This window comes from Lynx rufus, unplaced genomic scaffold (assembly GCF_022079265.1).
Source record: "Lynx rufus isolate CCGP_SWC_20201006 ecotype Redwood Valley unplaced genomic scaffold, mLynRuf1.p SCAF_1, whole genome shotgun sequence".
Taxonomy (NCBI): Eukaryota; Metazoa; Chordata; class Mammalia; order Carnivora; family Felidae; genus Lynx; species Lynx rufus.
In genome coordinates this window covers 47,572,420-47,594,988 of record NW_025814823.1, presented here as the reverse complement: position 1 = coordinate 47,594,988, position 22,569 = coordinate 47,572,420, and the positions used below count along the sequence as shown (strand labels likewise).

General features: G+C 38.5%; 2 protein-coding genes across 4 annotated transcripts in view; one reads left to right on the top strand and one right to left on the bottom strand.

Moving 5' to 3' along the window:
* The window catches only part of PIBF1 (progesterone immunomodulatory binding factor 1), a 207,848-nt gene extending 206,145 nt beyond the window's left edge, over positions 1-1,703 (bottom strand). Inside the window, exons 1-2 of one of the 2 annotated variants that reach the window (XM_047080639.1) lie at positions 1,618-1,703; positions 226-521 (exon numbers count right to left, since the gene is read on the bottom strand). In XM_047080639.1, coding sequence (XP_046936595.1) covers positions 226-477 — 252 coding nt within the window. In that variant the 5' untranslated portion in view covers positions 478-521; positions 1,618-1,703. Of the gene's footprint in view, positions 1-225; positions 522-1,546 lie in introns of both variants that reach the window. The other variant, XM_047080630.1, reaches the window with a different exon arrangement.
* Positions 1,704-2,002: 299 nt separating this feature from the next.
* The window catches only part of DIS3 (DIS3 homolog, exosome endoribonuclease and 3'-5' exoribonuclease), a 29,101-nt gene continuing 8,534 nt past the window's right edge, over positions 2,003-22,569 (top strand). Inside the window, exons 1-14 of one of the 2 annotated variants that reach the window (XM_047080572.1) lie at positions 2,003-2,309; positions 2,916-3,073; positions 5,534-5,727; positions 6,590-6,663; positions 12,704-12,871; positions 13,621-13,785; positions 15,115-15,228; positions 15,355-15,492; positions 16,515-16,661; positions 17,025-17,141; positions 17,388-17,489; positions 18,587-18,651; positions 18,738-18,822; positions 20,209-20,336. In XM_047080572.1, the coding sequence (XP_046936528.1) occupies positions 2,082-2,309; positions 2,916-3,073; positions 5,534-5,727; positions 6,590-6,663; positions 12,704-12,871; positions 13,621-13,785; positions 15,115-15,228; positions 15,355-15,492; positions 16,515-16,661; positions 17,025-17,141; positions 17,388-17,489; positions 18,587-18,651; positions 18,738-18,822; positions 20,209-20,336 (1,883 nt within the window). In that variant the 5' untranslated portion in view covers positions 2,003-2,081. Of the gene's footprint in view, positions 2,310-2,584; positions 2,654-2,915; positions 3,074-5,533; positions 5,728-6,589; positions 6,664-12,703; positions 12,872-13,620; positions 13,786-15,114; positions 15,229-15,354; positions 15,493-16,514; positions 16,662-17,024; positions 17,142-17,387; positions 17,490-18,586; positions 18,652-18,737; positions 18,823-20,208; positions 20,337-22,569 lie in introns of those variants that run through there. The other variant, XM_047080581.1, reaches the window with a different exon arrangement.

Sequence of the window (22,569 nt, the reverse complement as noted above, 5' to 3'; positions counted from 1 at the left end):
CCCCTCCTTCAGGGCTTTTTGTTCAGTACACAGCAATATAATTCACATCCTCTCTCCTTCCAGAAAGTTTTTTTTTTTTTTTTAACTATGCAAGAAAATATAACTTACTTCTTGAAATAATAAGCATATCAAGTTCAGATTACATATGCATAATTTTAATTCTTATTTATCTGCAGTTTGAAGACAATAAAGCACACAGGTAACAAAAATTACACCAAATCTTACCTTTGTAAGATAATCCACTTTCAAGTTGTCTATCATCATATTTTTCTGGGATAGTTCTATTTTCAGTAACTGAATATTATGAAGTAGTTCTTTACGTTCAATAAGTTGCTGGGTGATTTTAATTTTCCCATCTCGTTCTTCTGATGATGAAATATCGTCTGTAGGAATTGTTGTTTCTAGACTAATATCTTCAGATTCCAGAGAGCTAGAGATGTTCACCTTTTTTGATGCCTTGGCAATTTTTCGAGACATCTTTTTTATGGGTCAGTTTTCTTCTCCAGTTCTATTTCAATTTCCTGAGGGTTAAAAATATTTATTTAAAGGTACTCAAACATTCTTAATGGAAAGCATAAAGAACACTAAAGAGACACTAAGAATGCCTAAGTAATTATTAGACAATCTGGAGGACCCCTCATCTAGGACAGATTAGTAAACTATGGCTCAAGTCAAACATTAAGCTCATTAAGCCTGACTATGAATTTGCGCTTGATGAATAAAAAACCCTGGTCCTGGGGGCCGGAATCTTACTTGGAGGAAACAAAGAAATCTTGGACGTAAAGGATAAAAGCCGTAAGTGAGTAGTACCCAGGAACACTACCAATAAAAGGAGCACGCATTCAAGATGAGATTAGCCGCTTCTGAGTTGATCGGTGGAAGGTTATGTAGAAGTAGGATTTAGAGTAGTAAAAGGGAAAAAAAACATGCAGGAATTAAGGTTGGCGAATATACCCAACATCAGAAGATAGTGGTCGTTCGGCTGGGGCCAAGTCTTTCTGAATTTGAGTAGGACTCGCCCCACCCCTCATATACAAACACACATACGACCTTAATAATCGAGATTCCAGAGAATCCTCAAGTGTCAAAATGTGTCCGAAATTTACTCCACAATGAGGCAACACTGAAGACTTTTAAAAAATGGGAAGACAGTGAAATGAATACGTTTTAATAGACTTCCAGATAGAATAAAAACAAGAATGTAGAAAAGAAAAATTCAAGTGTTTTAAATCGAATTTCTTACCCTTTCACAAGGGTTTTAGAAATTCTCGTGTTTTAATACTAAACGACATAATAAGTTATTTACGGTACTACAGATATCAGCTTTTCTAAACTGAATGATCAGAAAAAAAGATGTATGGAGGGGAAACGGCACCCCTCCTTTCAAAGGAAAGAAGAAAGGCGAAATCAGAGACAGGCAGCATCTGGGTTACAAAGGACCAGCGCCTGGGACTGCCCACACGTGCGACAGTGAAGAAAAACCAAGCCTGGCAGCCTAGGATTCCCTACCCCGCGCGGGAAAGGAAGGGCCAGCGCAGCGCGCTACCTCGAAAGCTTCAAATTACTCCACGTCGAAGGCTGGACCAGCCACCCACCCACCGCGTCCACTTCAAGGACCTGAAAGCGTCTCTGAACAGAAGCTCAGGTTGCAGCCCCTCAACGAGGAATCTCAGGTCGGAGACCGTTAGGACCCGTCACCAAGACAACCACTTCCGCGCCCCGAGGAGGACGGAGGAAGCGGCAGCGTACAGTCGCCGGAACTCAGACTGGTTCCACCCGGACGCAGGAAGCAACGCATGCTGGGAGCTGTGGTCCACAGGAGGGTCCCGCCTAGATCGTGGATGGAAATGGCTCCGAGATCTGCCAATCCTCCCGAGCTTCTAGTTTTTGCCCAATCCTCGCAGCCCTCAGAGAGCCAACCAATGTCAGCCTCGACGTTTTCCCGCGAGAGGTATTTACTAATACCCTGGAGCGGGAAGGGGTGAACTTCGGGGTAAAGTACAGTCGTGCGGTAGGGCTTCTGCTTGTTACTCTTCACCGGAAGAGCGCGGTAAGGGTCGGGATTCTGCGCTGCCAGCAAGATGCTCAAGTCCAAGACTTTCTTAAAAAAGACGCGGGCAGGTGGCGTGATGAAGATCGTGCGCGAGCATTACTTGCGGGACGACATCGGCTGCGGCGCGCCCGGGTGCGCGGCGTGCGGCGGTGCCCACGAGGGGCCGGTCCTGGAGCCGCAGCCCCTGGATCCGGCGAGCAGCCTGTGCCCCTGGCCGCACTACTTGCTTCCTGACACCAATGTGCTGCTGCATCAGGTGCGTCCGAGGGCGGGAGATCCGGGGTCTTTTCGGCACCACCAGGAGAAGGGGGTGTGACAGAATAGGGAAAATGAGGCCCAAGGAGGCGCGTCTTGGAAAAACATTACCTACTTAGGGAGAGGCAGACCCTTGCCTCCTGTCCCCCAGGCCAAGGTTCTTTTCTTTGTATTGTGGGTTTTTTGTGTGTGTGGGTTTTGTTTTTTTTTTTTGAGTTCTTGGAGTCATAAGAATTTTAGGTTATTTTTCTAACTCCTGGTGTCTCTTCTGCCTTAGATTTTAAGAGTCTGGAGGCCGGGGACCTGGGCTTCTGTGGCCTCCAGCCTGCGACTCCCAGGCAGCTTGTAAGTGCCTACGAATGAAAACCATGTGGGCCAACGTATTTATTTATTAACGGTCTTAATTCTACGAAGTTTTGTATTTAGTCTGTTTAATATGTGCTATTCTCTAATAGACCCGAAAGGTTTTCTGTAGCAAAATAGCTCCTTAGTTTAACGTATATTTAGTGTTTGTTTTTTTAAATCGACACAGTTTTATGTTTGGCAGAAACAGCTTATCAGTGAACATAGCAAAGTTTAACTTTACTTATTTTTTCATTCTTTTAAGATCGATGTTCTTGAAGACCCAGCTATCAGGAATGTAATTGTACTGCAAACAGTTCTGCAAGAAGTGAGAAATCGGAGTGCTCCTGTATATAAACGAATCCGAGATGTGACTAATAACCAGGAGAAGCATTTCTATACGTTCACTAATGAGCACCATAGGTAGGGGAAATTTTTATGTTAATTACCAGAAAACCATACAATTGGCTAAATTTGGGGAAGAGTTCCTGGCAGTAACCGTGACATTGTCAGAAAACATGTGGTAAGTTTCATACTTATGGGAGTGTTATTTGATTGTTACACAATTGTACAGACATAATGCTCAGTGGACCTCACTAAGGTCATATAGTCATTGATTAGTTCAAACCTAGAACTAAGGTCTCTGGACTCCTAGGCTGCAGTCAGTACTTTTGTTTCCAAAACGTTTTCATTTTGAGTTGGTTTTAGCATGAGTTGAGCAATAAGAATCTTGGAAGACGATGGGGTGCCTGGGTGGTTCAGTCGGTTAAGCGGCTGACTTCGGCTCAGGTCATGATCTCGTGGTCCATGGGTTCGAGCCCAGCATCGGGCTCTGTGCTGACAGCTCAGAGCCTGGAGCCTGCTTTGGATTCTGTGTCTCCCTCTCTCTCTGCCCCTCCCTGGCTCGCGCTCAGTCTCTTCTCTCTCTCAAAAATAAAAACATTAAAAAAATTTTTTTCAAAGAATCTTAGAAGATGAGATTTTCCTAGGTTCCTAGAATACTGTGTTATTTGATGTCAACATAGATTGATAAAATGTAAGAGTCTATGAAAGAGAGGTTTAACAATATAAAGCAGATTTATTAATGGGTTTTTAAAAGTTAAACTAATACCTTAAACTGATCACATTGAAGAAGATAAGGTTAAGAAACAGACTTCTTTGTTGTATTTCAGATTCACACCCTTTGGGCATAAGGGTGTGAAAATAAATTGCTACTTCTCCCCCCCCCCCTTTTATTGTTACTTGTTTTGTTACATAAATTATCTGGGTTGAGTATAGTATACTTTTACTACATTAAGGCTTCTCAACCTTCCTTAGCACTGTTGACATTTTGGACTGAATAATTCTTTATTGTGAATAGGCTGTCTTTTACATCATAGGATGTTTAGCAGTATCTTGTGCTTCTACATGCCTGTAGTGACCCCCAGTCTCCCTCTATTCACAGAGTTATAACAACCCAGAATGTTTGCAGACATTGTCAAATGTTTCCTGGGCAGCAAAATCACCCTCAGTAGATTAGACGGTAGAATTCTGGTAATGAAATCTCATCAGAATTTGCATATTTGAAAATATTTAATTTCTCAGTTTTCTCTTTTTTATTTATTTTTTTAAATTTATATTCAAGTTAGTTAACACACAGTATAGTCCTGGCTTCAGGAGTAGAACCCAGTGGTTCATCTCTTACATATGACACCCAGCACTCATCCCCAAAAATGTTCTCCTTAATGCCCATCAACCATTTAACCCACCCCTCCAGCAACCCTCAGTTTGTTCTCTGTATTTAAAATTTTCTTATGGTTTGCCTCCCTCTGTTTTTATCTTGTTTTTTTTTTTCCTTCTCTTTATTTTTATAGCGCCAATTTAGGTATTATTCTTGTAAAAATCATTGGTAAAGCACTTGTAGTCATCTTATTCTTAGCTTTTTGAAATTCAGAAACTTTACTTGTTTTTCGGTGCCGAAAGACCAAGTTTTTGTGGAGCATTATCATCAGATTTTTCATCAGAGGTTAGCAGTTTTTCTGCCTAAGTGCAATGAATAGAGCTTAGCAATACTGGAGTTGGTGGGAAGAATCTTAGGACACTCGGGCAAATCTCATCCAAGATTCTATTGCTCAAGTCAAGCTAAAACCAATTCAGAAATTAATGATTGTGTCTAACTAATAAGCTTAAAGCATTAGCAGGGGCATTTAATGGTGAGGAATGAAGCAATTCTAAAAACTATTAATACAAGTCTAAGATTCGAAAATTGAATCTATTACTTGTAAGTACTAAAACTTTTACACTAAATTTTGTTATTTAAATTTGGCTTTGAAAAGCAATTTTAAGGAAGTAAGTATGCCAACATATTTGGGAATTTAGAGTGGATAGACTAGGAAGGAATATGCAGTCATTATTTGTATGTGGTCTTTCAGTCTTTAGATAACCTCTTCCATTTTATTAAGTGCTTACTGTTGGTAATTTATATGTGTTGTGTATTTAATGACTGTAGAATCATATGATTAGAACATCCTCTTTGTAGCTTTTGAGAATTACTGTTAATCTATACTTCAAATAAGATCTTATCAAACCTGCAAAGTTTTATTATAGTTTTTACAATAAATTATTATTTCAGATCTCAACCCAAAATATAAATTCTGCTCTTGAATATTTTTTTGTGAAATAAAATTGTTTTAGCCTTTTTATAGTTTCATTAATAACATTATTTTTCAAGCCATCATTGTCTTAAAAACTATAAGGTTCTCATATATTTCCTGAGGCATGAATCTGAATGCACTCAAGAGGAAAATACGTACCATGGACTTTTAAGTTTAGCATATATGTCCTAAGACTTTATATATTATTTCTATTGGTTTTCATTTATTTCATTTTCTCCTTTGTATTTAGAGAAACTTATGTAGAACAGGAACAGGGAGAAAATGCTAATGACAGAAATGATAGAGCTATTCGAGTGGCAGCAAAATGGTACAATGAACATTTGAAGAAAATGTCAGCAGAGAATCACCTGCAAGTTATCTTCATAACAAATGACAAGAAAAACAAAGAAAAAGCCATAGAAGAAGGAATACCAGCTTTCACTTGTAAGTCTAAATGTAGAAACTGTTAATTTTTTTTTTTTAGTTTATCTGTTTTTTGTTTTTTAAAAATTTTTTTTAATGTTTATTTTTGAGAGAGAGAGAGAGAGAGAGAGACAGAGTGTGAGTGGGGGAGGGGCAGAGAGAGAGGGAGACACAGAATCCAAAGCAGGCTCCAGGCTCTGAGCTGTGAGCACAGAACCTGACGCAGGACTCAAACTCATAAACTATGAGATCTTGACCTGAGCCGAAGTCGGACGCTTAACTGACTGAGCCACCCAGGCGCCCCTCATCATTTGGTTTTGAGAGAGGGAGAGCACATGCCAGTGGAGGAAGGGCAGAGAGAGAGGGAGACCCCAAGCAGGCTCAGCACTGTCAGTGCAGAGAGTCCAATGCAGAGCTCGAACCCACAAACTGTGAGATCATGACCTGAGCTGAAATCGAGTGAGACACGTAACCAGCTGAGCCAGTCAGATGCCCTGAAGCTGTTAATTTTTATAGGCATTTGCAAATATGAACTACCGTCAGACCCTTGGTCAGATGGTCACTTGAATATTTAATATTTTCATGTTTCTATATAACTTCATGTGATATTTTGCATTTTTAAATTTCTCAGCATTTCTCAGCCAAGTAAGTTGTGGTGGCCAGTGGCTGGTAACTTTCCCTATCACCCTTTGTACTTGGTTTTGCAATAAAAACTCATAGATATGCTTAACCTGATACTTCTGCTTAGACATGACCATATCAACAGATGCAGGTTTAAAAAAGAAAAATTGATAGATGTAATATCATAAACAACATTATTCATGTTTTCTTATCTAAAAAAAATCACTTGATTTTATTGAGAACAACAAAACTTACTTTTCAGGTGAAGAATATGTAAAGAGCCTAACTGCTAACCCAGAACTCATAGATCGTCTTGCTTGTTTGTCTGAAGAAGGGGTAAGTTTGAGTTTGTTTTATTTTGTTTTTGAAAAGTGAAAGTATTAAAATGGCCACTTTGGGATATTAGATTTACAGTTAAACAAATTTAAAAATTGGAATATCAGTAGGTAACCTGGAATTCATTAGGAGCTGGGTATTAAACAAGAGTGACTATAATAGGCTTATTAAAATAACATTAAAAAAATTTTTTTTAATGTTTGTTATTTCTGAGAGGGAAAGAGAGAGCGGGGGAGGAGCAGAGAGAGAGGGAGACAGAGGATCCAAAGCAGGCTCTGTGCTAACAGCAGAGAGCCTGATGGGGGCTCGAACTCACGAACCTTGAGATCATGACCTGAGCCGAAGTCTGATGCCCAAAAACTGAGCCACCCAGATGCCCCTGAAAATGCCATTCATAAAGAAAGACTTTACTTTCTAAACTAGCACTGTTCATTAATACACTCTCAGCAACCTGAGTAGGACCTGTCACATGGTGGCACCATTAGAATGAATGGATAAAGGAATCCATAGCTGGTTTGTGAATGAGGCATAAGTATTTGACCAATAAGGAAGTAGTGTGAGTGCAGACAGAGAGCATAAAGCTGTAGCATTAGTCCTGAAGGAAGAAGGGAAGGAACCGTAAGAGATAGCACAGGAAGGGTAGGGGCCATCTAATGAAGGTCTAGAATTTATTCTGTAGGTCAGTAATTTTTAAACTATCTTATTCTAAAGGACTGCTATGAAGAGAAAGATAGCAGATAGGATTCTGGGCTTCCTACCTCTTAAAGGCAGGCTGAAAGAAATTAAGAGTATATGAGAGTGTGCCTGGGAGGAATGGGGGAGAATGATCAGAAATGTTATTCATTGGAAAGACCATTCTGATTCCAATTTGTGAGATGATGCATTGTATCAAGGGCAAAGTTAGAGGCAGAAAGAGGAATAAAGGGATTCCTACAATAGTGGGATATGGGAGGGCATGGTAAGTGAATCAGTGAACCTCATGGGCACTCACTTCCTTATATATAAGGTAGATTTAGCAATGACTTCATAGCATGGTTATAAGAGTCAAATGAAATAACAGTATTAATAAAATTCTTATTTCACTGCATGGCACACAGCTACGGTAAATGTAAATGGCAGCTATCGTTATTACAGAAACAGATTTATGTGATAGGACATTAGACAGACATCCAGTCTTTCCTTCACCCTGCTTATCTTCAATCATGATTATTTTACAAAACTAAAAGGAAGTGAGAAAATAAAAGGTGGGCTTGATATTTTTTTTAGAATATAGATTCAGAGACTGCTCTAACAGGTAGCCACTAGTTGCATCTGGCTGTTTAAGTTTAATTCAGATTTAAATCAGTTTAAATCTCAGTTGCGGGGTGCCTGGGTGGCGCAGTTGGTTAAGCGTCTGACTTCAGCCAGGTCACGGTCTCGCAGTCCGTGAGTTCGAGCCCCGCGTCAGGCTCTGGGCTGATGGCTCAGAGCCTGGAGCCTGTTTCTGATTCTGTGTCTCCCTCTCTCTCTGCCCCTCCTCCGTTCATGCTCTGTCTCTCTCTGTCTCAAAAATAAAAAAAAAAAAACAAAAAAAAAAAAAACGAAAAAAAAATAAATCTCAGTTGCATTACTCACCTTAGAAATGCTCACACTTGTGTCCCATGGCTACCATATTGGAGATCACAGAAAGCATATTCCTATCTCAAAGTTGTTTTGGATAGCACTGGTCTAGAAGGAGAAAGAAGTAATCTAACATTGGTAATGTATAATATTTGATCAAGGATTGTTTTTTTTTTTTTTTTTTTTTTAAATTTTTTTTTTCAACGTTTATTTATTTTTGGGACAGAGAGAGACAGAGCATGAACGGGGGAGGGGCAGAGAGAGAGGGAGACACAGAATCGGAAACAGGCTCCAGGCTCTGAGCCATCAGCCCACGGACCATGAGATCGTGACCTGGCTGAAGTCGGACGCTTAACCGACTGCGCCACCCAGGCGCCCCAATCAAGGATTGTTTTAAGGTTAGTGTAGGATAGGGTGAAATTCCAGCCAGTTCTGTTGTAATATAACATGTATATTCAAGTTCACTGTGTCATGCAAATTCATGTATTAAAGGCAGCAAAGCTAACGGGAAAATGAGCTTGGGGCACACTCAAAAACTGAGTGAAGTGGTGGAAAGAGAGTTATCTAAATTTGGACAAAAAGTTGTTAGGTACGTGAAGATGATGTGGAATCTGAGGTAACAGACGTTGGAGAGGTGAGTGTGTTTTGCGGGTTCCTGAGCGGCTTTGTTCAGCTAGCTGCAGTTTCCTGTGTTCACCCAGTATCTTTTAATATGTTAGTTGCATCAGAACCCATTCATGTTTTCAAAACAAGCATAGGAGAACTGACTGTACTTAGTACCTAATCCAGATTTGTGATGTCAAGGCTTCCTGGTGCAAGTAATGTCTAAGCTGAGATGTAAAGGATACTAACTAAGCAAATTTGCTTCAAGACAGGGACGTTTTAGTTGAATTATGTTAGGGCATTAACCATGTTAGTAACTGGGGAAGAACATTTCTTAGAGAAGAAGGCTAGCAAGTTCAAAGGCTCTGAGGTTAGAATAAGTTGGCAAGATCCAGAGACAGTGAAAAGTGTGCCTAGGATAGAGTAAGCAAGGGAGAAAATGTTACAAATGAAGTGAACAATAAGGCAGGGACCAGATCACGTAGGATTTAATGAGTCATGGTGAACACCTTAGATTTTAGTCCATGAGTGCCGGACAGTGGTTGAATGGGAGAATAATAAGATCCATCTGGCTGCTCTAAGAGAACAGATTAGAAGCAGGGTCCTCTAGTCAGGATATTTTAGGACTCGGCAGGGTAGAAAATTGGACCATGGTAGTAGCAGTTAAGGTAGTGGGAAGTAGTCAGATATTGGGTATATGTTACAGATAGATGTTTTAGGACTTGGTGTAGATTGGTTGGGGCTATGAAAAATATGGATGACCTTAGGGGTTTTACCTGAGCAACTAGGTGGCTATATTGCTTTATTTACACAGGTTGAAGGGAGCGAGTGAGATTGAGTGAAAAATCAGAGGTATGATTTCAGACATTTAAGTTTGAGGTAACTGTTAGAGCTGTCGGGCTTTATGGTATGAGCAGTTGGATATGCAAATCTGTAGCCCTTGAGAGAGTTTAGGACTAGACATACAGACATACTAGAGAGATGAATGTGGATCTCATCAACATACAGGTGGCGTATAAAGCCACAAGACCAAATGAGAATATGTGAGGCCGGGATTGGCATAGACGACTTTTTTTTTTAAATAGGTTTGTTGAAGTATAAGTCCTATACCATGCAACCCATCTATTTAAGACATACATTTTTTAGTATAGTTACAAGATTGTGCAGCCATCACCACAATCCAATTTTAGAACATTGTCTTCTCTTCCAAAATAAATCCATATCCATTACCACTCGGTCTCAGTCTGTCCCTGAAATGCCTTTGCTTTAGCCCCACCCAACTGCTAACCTATCTCTGTAAGCTGTCCCATTTCATATAAATGGAGTAATGTAAAATGTGGTCTTTCTTGACCGCTTTTGTTTCTCTTTGATACATAGTTAGGTAAGTGCAAGTGGACTTGCTTCATCGTATGGTAATTTTACGTTTAACTTTTTGACGATCTGCTAGACTGTTTCCCAGTGTGTGCCACAGTTTACATTTCTCCCAGCAGTGTATGAGAGTTCCAGTTTCTCCATATTCTCGTCAGTACATGTTGTCTTTTTCATTATAGCCATTTTAAAGAGTGTCAAGTGATACCTCATTGAGGTTTTGATTTAATTTGCATTTCCTTAATAACAGGGTGCTGAACAATTTTTCATGAGCTTATTGGCCATTTGTATATTATGTGTAATATATTTTTTAATTTATATATGTGCGTGTACATGTCTATTCAAATGCTTTGCTTGATTTTTAGTTGGGTTGGCTTTTTATTACCGAGTCATAAAGGTTCTTTTTTATAATCTGGATACAAGTTTCTTATCAGGTACATGATCTGCAAATATTTTCTCCCTGGCAAGCTTTTTTGTAAAGGATCAGATTGTGGATTTTTTTTTAGCTTTGCAGGCTATATGGTCTCACTCACAAATTCTGCTGTTGTAGCATGAGAGCAACTATCGATAATAGATAAATGAGTGAGCCTGGGTGTGTTCCAATGAAACGTAATTTACCAGAACCAGGCAGCAGTTTGGACTTGGTGCGTGGGCCGTAGTTTGAGCGGCCCTGATATAGGGAAATGAGCGTAGGCTGAACAGAGAAGAGGTCCAAGAGCCCTTGGGCTCTCTAAGAAGAAGTCAGAAACATGAGGGGAACCAGTAAATGAGATACAAGAGGAAAAGCAGGTGAGTGTGAAGTTCTTGGAAGCCCAGTACAGAAAACGTTTCAAGGAGGAGGGGGTGATCATTGTGTCAAATGTTGCTAAGTCAAATTCATGGGAACTGATGATTGGATTTAGCATAATGACATTTGTGGGGGTGAGAGGTACTATCCAGAGTAGTTTTGACGGTCGGTAGGCAGAAGTTTGACTAGAATAGGTGAAAAAAATGGGAAGAGGGGGATTACAGTATTACAACACTTCTGATGCTGCCATGGGAAGGAGAGAAAAGGGGTGGTTTTTGGAGAGTAAGAGGGGTCAAGAGGTTTTCTTGGTATTGTTTTAGGTGGGAAGAAATGACACGATGGGAGGAAATGATCTGAGAATAAATACGGATAAAGAAGAAAAGAGACTGTAACCAAGTCTTGGGACAGTCCCAACATTTAGTGATCAGGAAAAGGAGAATGCACAGAGGAGCCTAAGTAGGAGCTGGCAGAGAACTGTGACAAACCCAAGGAAGGATGATTTGGATGCCAAAGGGTCTCAGGGAAGGAAAGGTCATTTGAAGAAGTCTTGGTCAGACTGAGAATGGAGCACTGAAGTAGCTGAGACAATATATTATTAGCGACCTCAACAGTAATGGCTTTCGTTGACTGACAGTGAAACTTGATTATAATGGATTCCTGAGGGTGCGGGTGAAGAAGGAGATACACAGCAATTACAGATAATGCTTTGGTGGCATACTGGTGTCAAGTGGAACAGAGGGTCAGGCCAGAGAACCTAAAATTAATTAACTATATTTACTAGGTTATTCCAAGTTGATATGATGGTACGAATGTTGTAGTGGGGGTGGGGGGGAGTTTGACCCTAGAGAGGAGATCATCACAGGACAGAGTCCTTGAATGGAGCAGAGGAGATAGTAGCGCCCAACCAAAAGAACAGAATCATTCTATTCATTGTCACAAGAGAGAAATCTGAGGTTTTGGTATCGATCAGGTAGGTGGACGGATGCAGTGGTTGGAGGATGAGGTAGGTCTCTAGTGACTGCTTTTGATTCTCAGTATGGAGATTGAAGTCACTCATCTGAGTGAGGCAGGAAAACAGGGAAATGGGAGAGTTAAAGATAAAAGGAGAAGGAATAAAGTTATCTCCTTGGAAGGTGGGAAATTGTGGGAGATGAAAAGGGTAGTTAAAGGAGCCAAGCAGTGCGGGTTTTGGATGTTGAGGTCTCTAAGAATCCTAACAGGTGTTGTGGCAAACTTGAAGCACTTCCTGACCTGCTTCTATCTTATTTCTTAACTATTTAACAAGTCCAAAATAGAAACAGCTTTTCTTGTTCTTTTCTTGTAAATGCACTCTGTTCATGGAACTGAGCCTTCAAAAACACTTTACTTACCTACCCACTCATCTGACCTGCTAACTACACACCTTCATTTTGGGAGGCCTGGTGTGGGAGGAAGGGACACGCAGAATTTATTAGTGACATCTGTGGCTAAACGCCTGATTGTAATGAAATTGAAATATTTGTGTAAGTTGCCCTAAGAATAGAAAGAATTTTTTTCTTACTGTGCTATATATACTGGAGCTGTATATTCCATAATGTGGAAGGTCTTTTAAAAACAATACCTGATAGTGATAATAATAGTTGTGTATGGAGCGTGTGGAAGATTCACGTACTAACCACATCTTTTGGTTTGCTTATTTCACAGAATGAAATAGAAAGTGGAAGAATAATATTTTCAGAGCATCTTCCTTTAAGTAAGCTGCAACAGGGCATAAAATCTGGTACATACCTTCAGGGAACATTTAGAGCCAGCAGGGAAAATTACTTAGAAGCTACAGTATGGGTTCATGGAGATGATGAAGAAAATAAAGAGGCAAGTGTTGTGTACATAAATTCCATATGCAGTAAAATAGTTTTTGTTCATGATTTCTTTCATCGGTGTTTAAAATTTTGTATGAGAATTTAAATTTACCCTTCAAAGTGTATCAGCTTAAAGGCAGCTATGTGATAGATCATAGATAATAGAATAAATCACTATTTTAGAAAACTTCTTATTGAAGAAAAGAACTTTTTATTTAGCCATTTTTAAGAAAATGAAAATTTAATCAAAAGGTAGGCTGCGCCTGTTTTCTGAATGATGGCTAGTTATGTGACATGCTGTTTACATAACATAGAATTGCTCCAGAGGGCTTCACACACTTTAAAGCAAATAGTTATCATTTTTGGGTGCTCACTATTTGCCAGGTAGTCTTTTAGATGCTTTGAATGCCGCATTTCACTTAATTTCCACCTGTGCTTATGAAAGCAGGTACTCTTTTTCATGCTACCTGTCTGTACCCTGAGATTTAGATTAAGAAATTGTCCCAAGATCTTTTGGTACTAAAGTAAGAGTTATTTATGGTGGAGCCATGAACACAGCCCCTACTTTCTGACATGTATTCTCAACTTGATATTGAGAAATTGAGAGGACAGAGTAAAGGGACACTATAGAAGAGGAAAAAATATAAAGGAGAACTGGAGATACATAGAAACATTCAGGATATCTCTTCTGTTAGGCAGCCTTCCCATTCTTATATTGTCATTAAAAATATCTGGACACATGTCATTTGCTGTTTTACACAGATAATCTTACAGGGACTTAAACATTTAAACCGAGCTGTTCATGAAGATATTGTGGCTGTAGAGCTTCTTCCGAAGAATCAGTGGGTGGCACCATCTTCTGTGGTTTTACACGATGAAGGGCAAAATGAAGATGATCTGGAAAAAGAAGAGGAGAGAGAACGCATTGTATGAAACCAAGCAGGTTTATCTTTTGTTTGTGTAGCTTTGTATAGTTCACTTATGTTTTAGCTTTGGAGAAAATGAAACAAGTTTCACTGCTTTCAGATTTACTGATTAAGATTATAGTTCTGTGCGTTTAATACATTTTATACACGTAGTTGGTTATTTTCCCTGTTAAGTATTTAAATAGTTTTCTTTTCAATTAATATCTTAGTTTGCTCAAATAAATGGGTTTAAATGCAAAACGACTGTAACTTGCTTATGAAACTTTAATTTTGCCATTCAGTTACATGATCTGTCTGAATTAGTGAGGTTTAAGTAAATACAAATTTGAAATTTTCTGAGTTGCTTTTAAGTAATATTAAAATCCCATCATCATAATAGATGTACCTATAGGCCCTCACATAAAGGTCTTTTAATTCCTTCTCTGTTACCATATTTACTGTGAAGAGAATGCTTTCACTCATTTCTCATGATCTAAAGTCTACCTGATAGGACTCATTTATTTCTGTATTTTAGAATTATAATAACACAGATAGTTGAAATTCACGTTAGTAGTTCTTTTTCTATGAATTATTTTCAGTGTTCTAGAGTTTTGCTGTTAACATCCTTGCAGAGTCCAGGCCATAGGAAAGCGTTGAAGTTGAAATACTGTAAAATCCCTCAGCTATTTCTAAAAAATACTTTTTATTTAGGTTTTTATTTTAGATAAGGAAGAACCTCTAAAGGTATATCTCTTTGTAATGAATTAATAGTTGCCACGTAGTTATTTAGTGCAAACTGCTACTAAAATCCTAGTCTGTTAATTCCCAGACCTGTGTGTGTGTGCGCGTGTGTGTGTGTGTGTATGTCAGTAAATCCTCGTATTAAAACTGAAGAGTTGAGGGGTGCCTGGGTGGCTCAGGTGGTTATGCATCTGACTCTTGATCTCAGCTCAGGTCTTGATCTAAGGGTCATAAGTTCAAGCCCTGCATTGGGCTCCATGCTGGACACGGATCCTATAAATATTTGTGTGTGTGTGTGTGTGTGTGTGTGTGTGTGTGTCTGTGTATGTGTGTGTCTATAAACTGAAGAGTTGAGTTCTAACGTATTCAGTTATATTTGTATTTTTTCTTTGTTTTGATTGTTTTTATAGTGCTTTATTATTATGGAACTATTTCCATGGTTTGGTTTGGCATGTTCTCAGAATTTTGAGGCATCAAGATTCTGTAGCTCTATGTCATAATTTACTGCCTGAAAGTATTAATATTCATATTCATATTCTGATTTTGAAGAGAAATTGTCTCATTATACTTGGAGGAAAATAACTTGAATATTTTTATTTTTAAATCTCAGCTTAAGACTGCTGTAAATGAAAAAATGTTAAAGCCTACAGGTAGAGTTGTAGGAATAATAAAAAGAAATTGGAGACCATATTGTGGCATGCTTTCCAAGTCTGATATTAAAGAGGTGAGTAAAGAGTATGTTAATGTAATTAAAAGTAATACCCATTAAAAGAACTTAGAAGCCTCCCCATGCCCTTATCCTCAAATTTGTATGTCTGTATGTAAAATCTACTGTCCTGATTTTCTTTAGTCAAGAAGACATCTGTTTACCCCTGCTGATAAGAGAATCCCTAGAATTCGAATAGAAACCAGACAGGCTTCTACATTAGAAGGAAGGAGAATTATTGTTGCTATTGATGGTTGGCCCAGAAATTCCAGATATCCAAACGTAAGCTTGAATGATTTATTTTATCTTAGAATATTAAATTAAGAATTGGATATAAAATTGCTTCTTTTAGTTAAAGTAGAATCTGCTTTTGTAATAAAATTCATACTGGAATGTAGGAATATGCCACAAAGTTACCTAGTAAGTGGTATATCCTGTTTGAAAATTAATGTCATGAAATTGTAATGTAAATCATTTGATTGTTTTTACTGAAATTTCCTAACAAATAGCTTTTGATAATGGTGTTTGAAACCTTAGTAGATTCTAATAAATTTTGAAGCTACTGTATTCGAAGTACATTTTAAACTTTAAAGATCATTGGAAACAAACAGACACTTTGCTGTATAAAAATTGGGCCCTCGGGAAGTCTCCATCCTAAATCATTTGAGATTTATAGACTCATTTTTAAAAAGCATTGGGGGGTGGGGGGGGCGCGCCTGGGTGCCTCAGTCGGTTAGTGACCGATTTCGGTTCAGGTCATGATCTTGCGGTCTGTGGGTTCAAGCCCCGCATCAGGCTCTGTGCTGGCAGCTCAGAGCCTGGAGCCTGCTTCATATTCTCTCTCTCTCTCTCTCTCTCTCTCTCTCTCTCTCTCTCTGCCCCTCCCCCATTCATGCTCTCTCTCAAAAATAAATAAACATTAAAAAAAAAATTTAAAAAGCATTGGGGGACACCTGGGTGGCTCAGTTGGTTAAGCATCTGACTTCAGCTTCGGCTCAGGTCATGATCTCATGGTTTGTGAGTTTGAGCTCTGCATTGGGCTCTCTGCTGTCAGCACAGAGCCCACTTCAGATCCTCTGTTCCCCCCAACCTCCCCCCCCCGCTTCTCTGTCCCTTCCCCATCGTACACACGTTCTCTCTTTCTCTCAAAAATGAACATTAAAAAAAATGAAAAAGCGTTGGGAACATTTAGAAATTCTAAGGTGATATATAAATGTTCCAAGAATTTAATGTAATAATAAAACATAAATGACCAAACAAAAAGCTGTTAAATTCACCTTTTTAATAATACTTTTTGGCCTTAGGGACACTTTGTAAAAAACTTAGGTGAAGTTGGAGATAAAGAGACTGAAACAGAAGTTCTGTTGCTTGAGCATGACGTTCCCCATCAGCCTTTTTCCCAGGCTGTTCTTAGCTTTCTACCAAAGATGCCCTGGAGCATTACTGAAAAGGTAAGTTGAAAAGAATGTAATGACTTTATAAATTACTCTGTCTGGGCTAATTTGATTTCTGTATGTGTTTTTAAATACATAGAAACCATAGTCCCTTACTCGCTTGCATTTAGTTAGATATAGAACTCTTAGGTATTAAAAAAATCATTTGTTTTATTCAAAGATAATGTTTTTCTGGGAAACCAACACTAGCTTATGTCAAATTGTTCAAAGGTGAAGAAACCATATGTTACAGATCATAATGTGTGGTTATCTTTAACAAAGTTTCTTTTAACATGTATAGAGATTGTTGATTTTGTAAGAGCTGTTTGATTTGTACTATCAAAATAGTTTTTTATTTCTTAATAATGTGGCATCTTCTAGGACATGAAAAACCGAGAAGACCTAAGACATCTGTGTGTTTGTAGTGTGGACCCACCGGGATGTACTGATATAGATGATGCTCTGCATTGTAGAGAACTTGAAAATGGAAATTTGGAGGTATTCTTCTAGTGATGCTCTTATCCAAATACATAGTTCTGTTTTTGAGTTCATTTTCTTTTGACCCATTGTAGAATTTGCGAATTATTCATGCCTAGTCAGTTATACTAACGGGCATGTGTCAAAGTTGAAATGGTAAACGTGACTGTGCTTTGTCAGTTTTGCTCTATTTCTTTTCATTTGAATTCCATTAGTACATTTATCCAATTAATCCTGTAGACATCCTTTTATTTTTATCTTTTTAAGGTTGGTGTTCATATTGCAGATGTTAGCCATTTTATTAGGCCAGGAAATGCTTTGGATCAAGAGTCAGCCAGAAGGGGAACAACAGTGTATCTTTGTGAAAAGGTAAATGAGTTAAATTTAAAATGGAATTTTGACACATGCTTGTAACTTTTCTCATCATCTATTTTATTTTTTTTAATTTATATTTTTATGTTTATTTTTGACAGAGAGTGAGTGGGGGAGGGTCAGAGAGAGAGAGCGAGACAGAGGATCTGAAGCAGGCTCTGTGCTGACAGCAGAGAGCCCGATGTCGAGCTCGAGCTCACAAACTACGAGATCATGACCTGAGCCAAAGTTAGATGCTAAACCGACTCAGGCACCCAAGTGCCCCTGTTTTATTTTTAATAGTAAATAATCTGAGGTGTTTCCTGAGAAGGGTGTATCCAGCTTCAGTATTTAGTGAAATATGATGAATAACTATTATGTGAGTTGTGCAAAACTACAGGCACTTTTGAATTCTTAACAGTCTGGAATAATACGTGAATTAGCTAAAAGGCATACATAGAAAAAGGTGACTTTAAATCAGTGAAGATACTGCAATGCGTTTTGTTATTGAGTGGCCCAAATAACAAGTAGATTTAGTTAATATAAGTTGTTATGTAACATAGAACTTGTTAGCTGTGGGTAACTAAGGTATTTTCTGTTGCTTTTAAATTAAGTCATGAGTCTATTTTGTCGTAATTTGCCAGTTCTTAATAGAAAAGAAAGTTAAGCTTAGTCTATTACGAATTCATTGTCAAGGTTCTTCCATGTGACTTTTTTTAATAAAAATTTTGTGGCACCATGAAACACCATGTGGTTTGAGTTGGGCATTGGAGGAGAAAGGTCCAGTCCTAGAGCTGTTAAGGCTCGTGTCTGTTACCTAGTACAAACTTGCTGTACAGAGCAGAGATTGCAAGCTCGGAGGACAGCTCGGTGGCTGTGGAGAGGACTTCTACTTACATCCACTGACATGAAGTCCAATTTCCTTTTATTTCTTCCCGTTTATAACAGTTGTGTGGAAATACTTTTTCTAGAGTTAGACTTATTTCATATTTTCTCAGTTTTATGCACAAAGACTTTTTCCCCCTTGTTAAATTAATGCTATTTGAGAATAAAACCTCAAATACATGTATGGCTGTAGCTAAGTAGTCTGCCACTCTTTTTATTTTCTGTTCCAGAGGATTGACATGGTTCCAGAGTTGCTTAGCTCTAACTTGTGTTCCTTAAGATGTAACGTTGACAGGTATTTATGCATGTTTTTTCATAAGAACATAATACTTACTATTTTGACTGATTCCCATTAACCAACACTGTCTACTTTCCCTGTAGGTTGGCATTTTCATGTATTTGGGAAATGAATCACAATGCTGAAATCTTAAAAGTGAGGTTTACCAAAAGTGCCATTAATTCAAAGGTTAGTTTCATGGTTAGTTTAACGTTTAAAATCTTGGGTACTTTTCACAGTATTCTAGATGGTTTTGGAAAAGTCGGGTTTTAACAAATTAAATTTTTCCCCCAGTGCTGCAGCAAAATCTAATTTTTTCTAGTTTTCTGCTTAAATCTTGCTGCCATTATTTTGTATTCAGAAACTTGCAAAGCCTGGATACTTGAGAAGACTAAATAGATGACTTTTTGCTTCAACTCAGGAACACTACCATTTGAAATGGTTCCAACTTATAACCCGTCAGTATTTTCAAAGTTGGCATGTACACCGTCTTCTTTTACTCACATTTTTTCATAGAAATGATGTGAGGAATTATGGTTGGATTTCAGCAGAACTAGCCTAAGAGCTCAGGTCAGACAAAAGGGAGCCAGGCTAACTTTCTCATCCTTCCCTTTATTGCCAACTACCCAGATTCCCTTCTCTTCTCCCTTTGCCCTGAATCTTCGCCTGAGGTTTGCCATCAACTAGTTGCCTTCAGCAGTTCTGGATGAACTAGTGGTTGGAAAAGAAAGCAATGTTGGGCTGACAGCCACGTGTGAATGATTGAAGCCTTCCTCAGTTTGTATTTTTTAAAAGGATGAGTTTATTTTTCTCCCAGACTTGGTCAGTGTAACAAAATCGTATGAAAAATAAAATTTAGTGAATATACAACAGAAAACATTTTTAGAAGGGGAACTCCTAATTCCTAGTAGGTAAGTTGCCTCTCCCCAGAATCTGACCTGGCTGGTATCATCCAGCTCTCTGAGGCTATTCCTGATTTTTACTGGCGAAGGTGCTTTTATTTTTATTTTTAGTTTTAAATAAGCTAAAAAATGGTAGTTTTCGATGAGATGTGAAATAGGAACAGAAGCACTATTTGTGTGTTCAGATTATAATTAGAACTTACTTGAAATCTTTTTTCCTACGATTGGTCTTATTTTTAGATACTTACTATGGGGTATTTCGTAGATTTTCTGTAAAACATGTCTACATTATTATAGTTTCTTAATTATTTGCCATTGAGTAAGGAAGCAGTGATCATCTGGAAAGGATTTCACTTTACAGTCATTGTCCGAGAATAATATAACTTCCCTTTTTATTTTATTTAAGCATTACCTAAGTATTTATACGTTAACTGAACTATGAAAGTAATTAAAGTTTAAGCAATTTATTTACCAATGAATACTACTGTTTTGTTTTAACATGAGTTTGCTTATGTTGTGTGTTGCATCAGATACAAAATAATGAGCCAGAGGTTATAGGTGTGGAGTATAAATAGTATAGCTAGGAATCTAGCTATAAGTATATAGTGGAAGTATGAAAATATAGTAAACTGGTTTTTATAAGAGTTATAGTAACATCTGATTTCTTTTTTAGGCTTCTCTTACGTATGCTGAAGCTCAGATGAGGATTGATTCCACAGCCATGAATGATGATATTACCACTAGTCTCCGTGGACTAAATAAACTCGCTAAAATTTTGAAAAAAAGAAGAATTGAAAAAGGGTACATTTCAAAAATATTAAGAAGTATCTTAATTTAGGGGCGCCTGGGTGGTTCAGTCGGTTGAATATCCAACTTCGGCTCAGGTCATGATCTCACGGTTTATGGGTTCAAGCCCCACATTGGGCTTGATGCTGTCAGTGCAGAGCCTGTTTAGGATCCTCTATTCTCCTCTCTCTCTGCCCCTCCCTGATCGTACTCTCTCTCAGTCAAAAAAAAAAAAAGTATCTTTATTTATTCTGGTAATAAGATAACTTGTGAACTTTTTAAAGTGTTTTGTCACAGATAATGATGATTTATTTAATGAGCTGAATAGAAACTCTTAAGTAGAGACATTTCTTTTTCTTTTGGCTACCTTTTAGGTTTGCAACTTGCTTGATTCTGAACTGATGTTTGTTTAGTAGTTCTGTCTTTGTACTTTATTGTGCTAAAAACTGATATATGTGAGGGGCGCCTGGGTGGCTCAGTCGGTTAAGCTTCTGACTTTGGCTCAGGTCATGATCTCACAATTTGTGGGTTTGAGCCCCGCGTCAGGCTCTGTGCTGACAACTCAGAGCCTGGAGCCTGCTTCAGATTCTGTGTGTCACGCTCTCTGCCCCTCCCCCCTGTTCATGCTCTGTCTCTCTCTCTCAAAAATAAACATTTAAAAAAAAGAAAGACCTGATATATTTGAGCTAAAGATCTGGAAGCGATTCTAGAGAGGCAAGAGCTCCTTAAGACTGTTCTGCAGATTGTTTCTAATTTTAGTTAGAAATGAGTTTCCATATTGAACATTGGTTTTCAGATGCTTAAATAAATGTGGATGAACTTATTGCACTTTAGAGTTTGAAGTGATTTTAGAGATTATTTAATCCAATACCGTCATTTTTTAAATGATTAAAAGTTACATAGAAGCAGTCTTCCCAAAGATTTGATAGCTAGTGGCAGGTATGTGTCTCTTAGCTGTTATATCATTGGATTTGCCTAACTGCAACAGTGTGAGATAAGTAGTATCCAAGTACCCAAACGTGTTGAGATAAAGTAGGTAAAAGAAATTTGATTTCTAAAAGACATCCTTGGGGCGCCTGGGTGGCTTAGTTAAGCATCTGACTTCAGCTCAGGTCATGATCTTGCAGTTCGTGAGTTCGAGCTCTGCATCAGGCTCTGTGCAGACAGCTCCGAGCCTGGAACCTGCTTCAGATTCTGTGTCTCCCTCTCTCTGCCCCTCGCCTGCTCACACTGTGTGTCTCTCTCTCTTTCACAAATAAACATTAAAAAAAATAACAAAAGACATCATCAACCATCAGAGTGAAGCAAGTACAGCTGGCTTCCAGATGTTGGTCTATGGGTAACCATGCCCAGTGCCCATCAGGGTAGGGTTACAAGCGGCTACTAAAAGTGCTTTTGTTGGGGAGCACAAACTGTTCTGTGCTGTGTCATGAGATGTGCCTATTTAAATTAAAATCCATTACAACTAATGGAAATTAAGAATTCAGTTTCTGAGTCACAACAGCCACATTTCACTAGTCACTTATGGCTAGTGTCTACCATAATGGAGAATGTGAATAGAGAACATTTAAATCCCTACCAAAAGTTCCATTGGACAGTGTTGTTCTCTAGGTAGTTGCACCGAGCCATCCCTGTCTCTTCACACAGGTGAGTTTTCTGGGAATATTTCATATAATCCTAAATAGAAAACTTGAAAGTGTGTGAGGATAATTTAGATGCAGTGAAACCCAAAGAAACTAAAAAGGACACCACACATTTTCCAGCAAGTGTTTGTTCATTGAAGGTTTTTAGTATGCCAGACATCAGAAGAGAGTGTGTAAAGATAACTTCTAGAAAGTTTTAGGGGCATTTGGGTGGCTCAGTCAGTTAAGCGTCTGACTTAAGCTCAGGTCATGATCTCACAGTTCGTGGGTTTGAGCTCCACATTGGGCTCTGTGCTGACAGAGCTTGGAGCCTGCTTCAGATACTGTGTCTCCCTCTCTCTGCCCCTCCCCTGCTCATGCCCTGTCCCTCTCTGTCTCAAAAATGAATAAATGTTTAAAATTTTTAAAAAGTTTGTTTTAAAAGCAAAATGAATGAAATGCAAATTGAAACTATATTCATTTTGGTGGTTTTAAAGTAAGGGAGAGAAATTTGCACTTGTAACATAGCTTCTCTTAATTAGGACAGAAAGATAATTTTTAATGTCAAAAACAGTCTACTTGGGGTGCCTGGGTGGCTCAGTTGGCTAAGTGTCCAACTTCGGCTC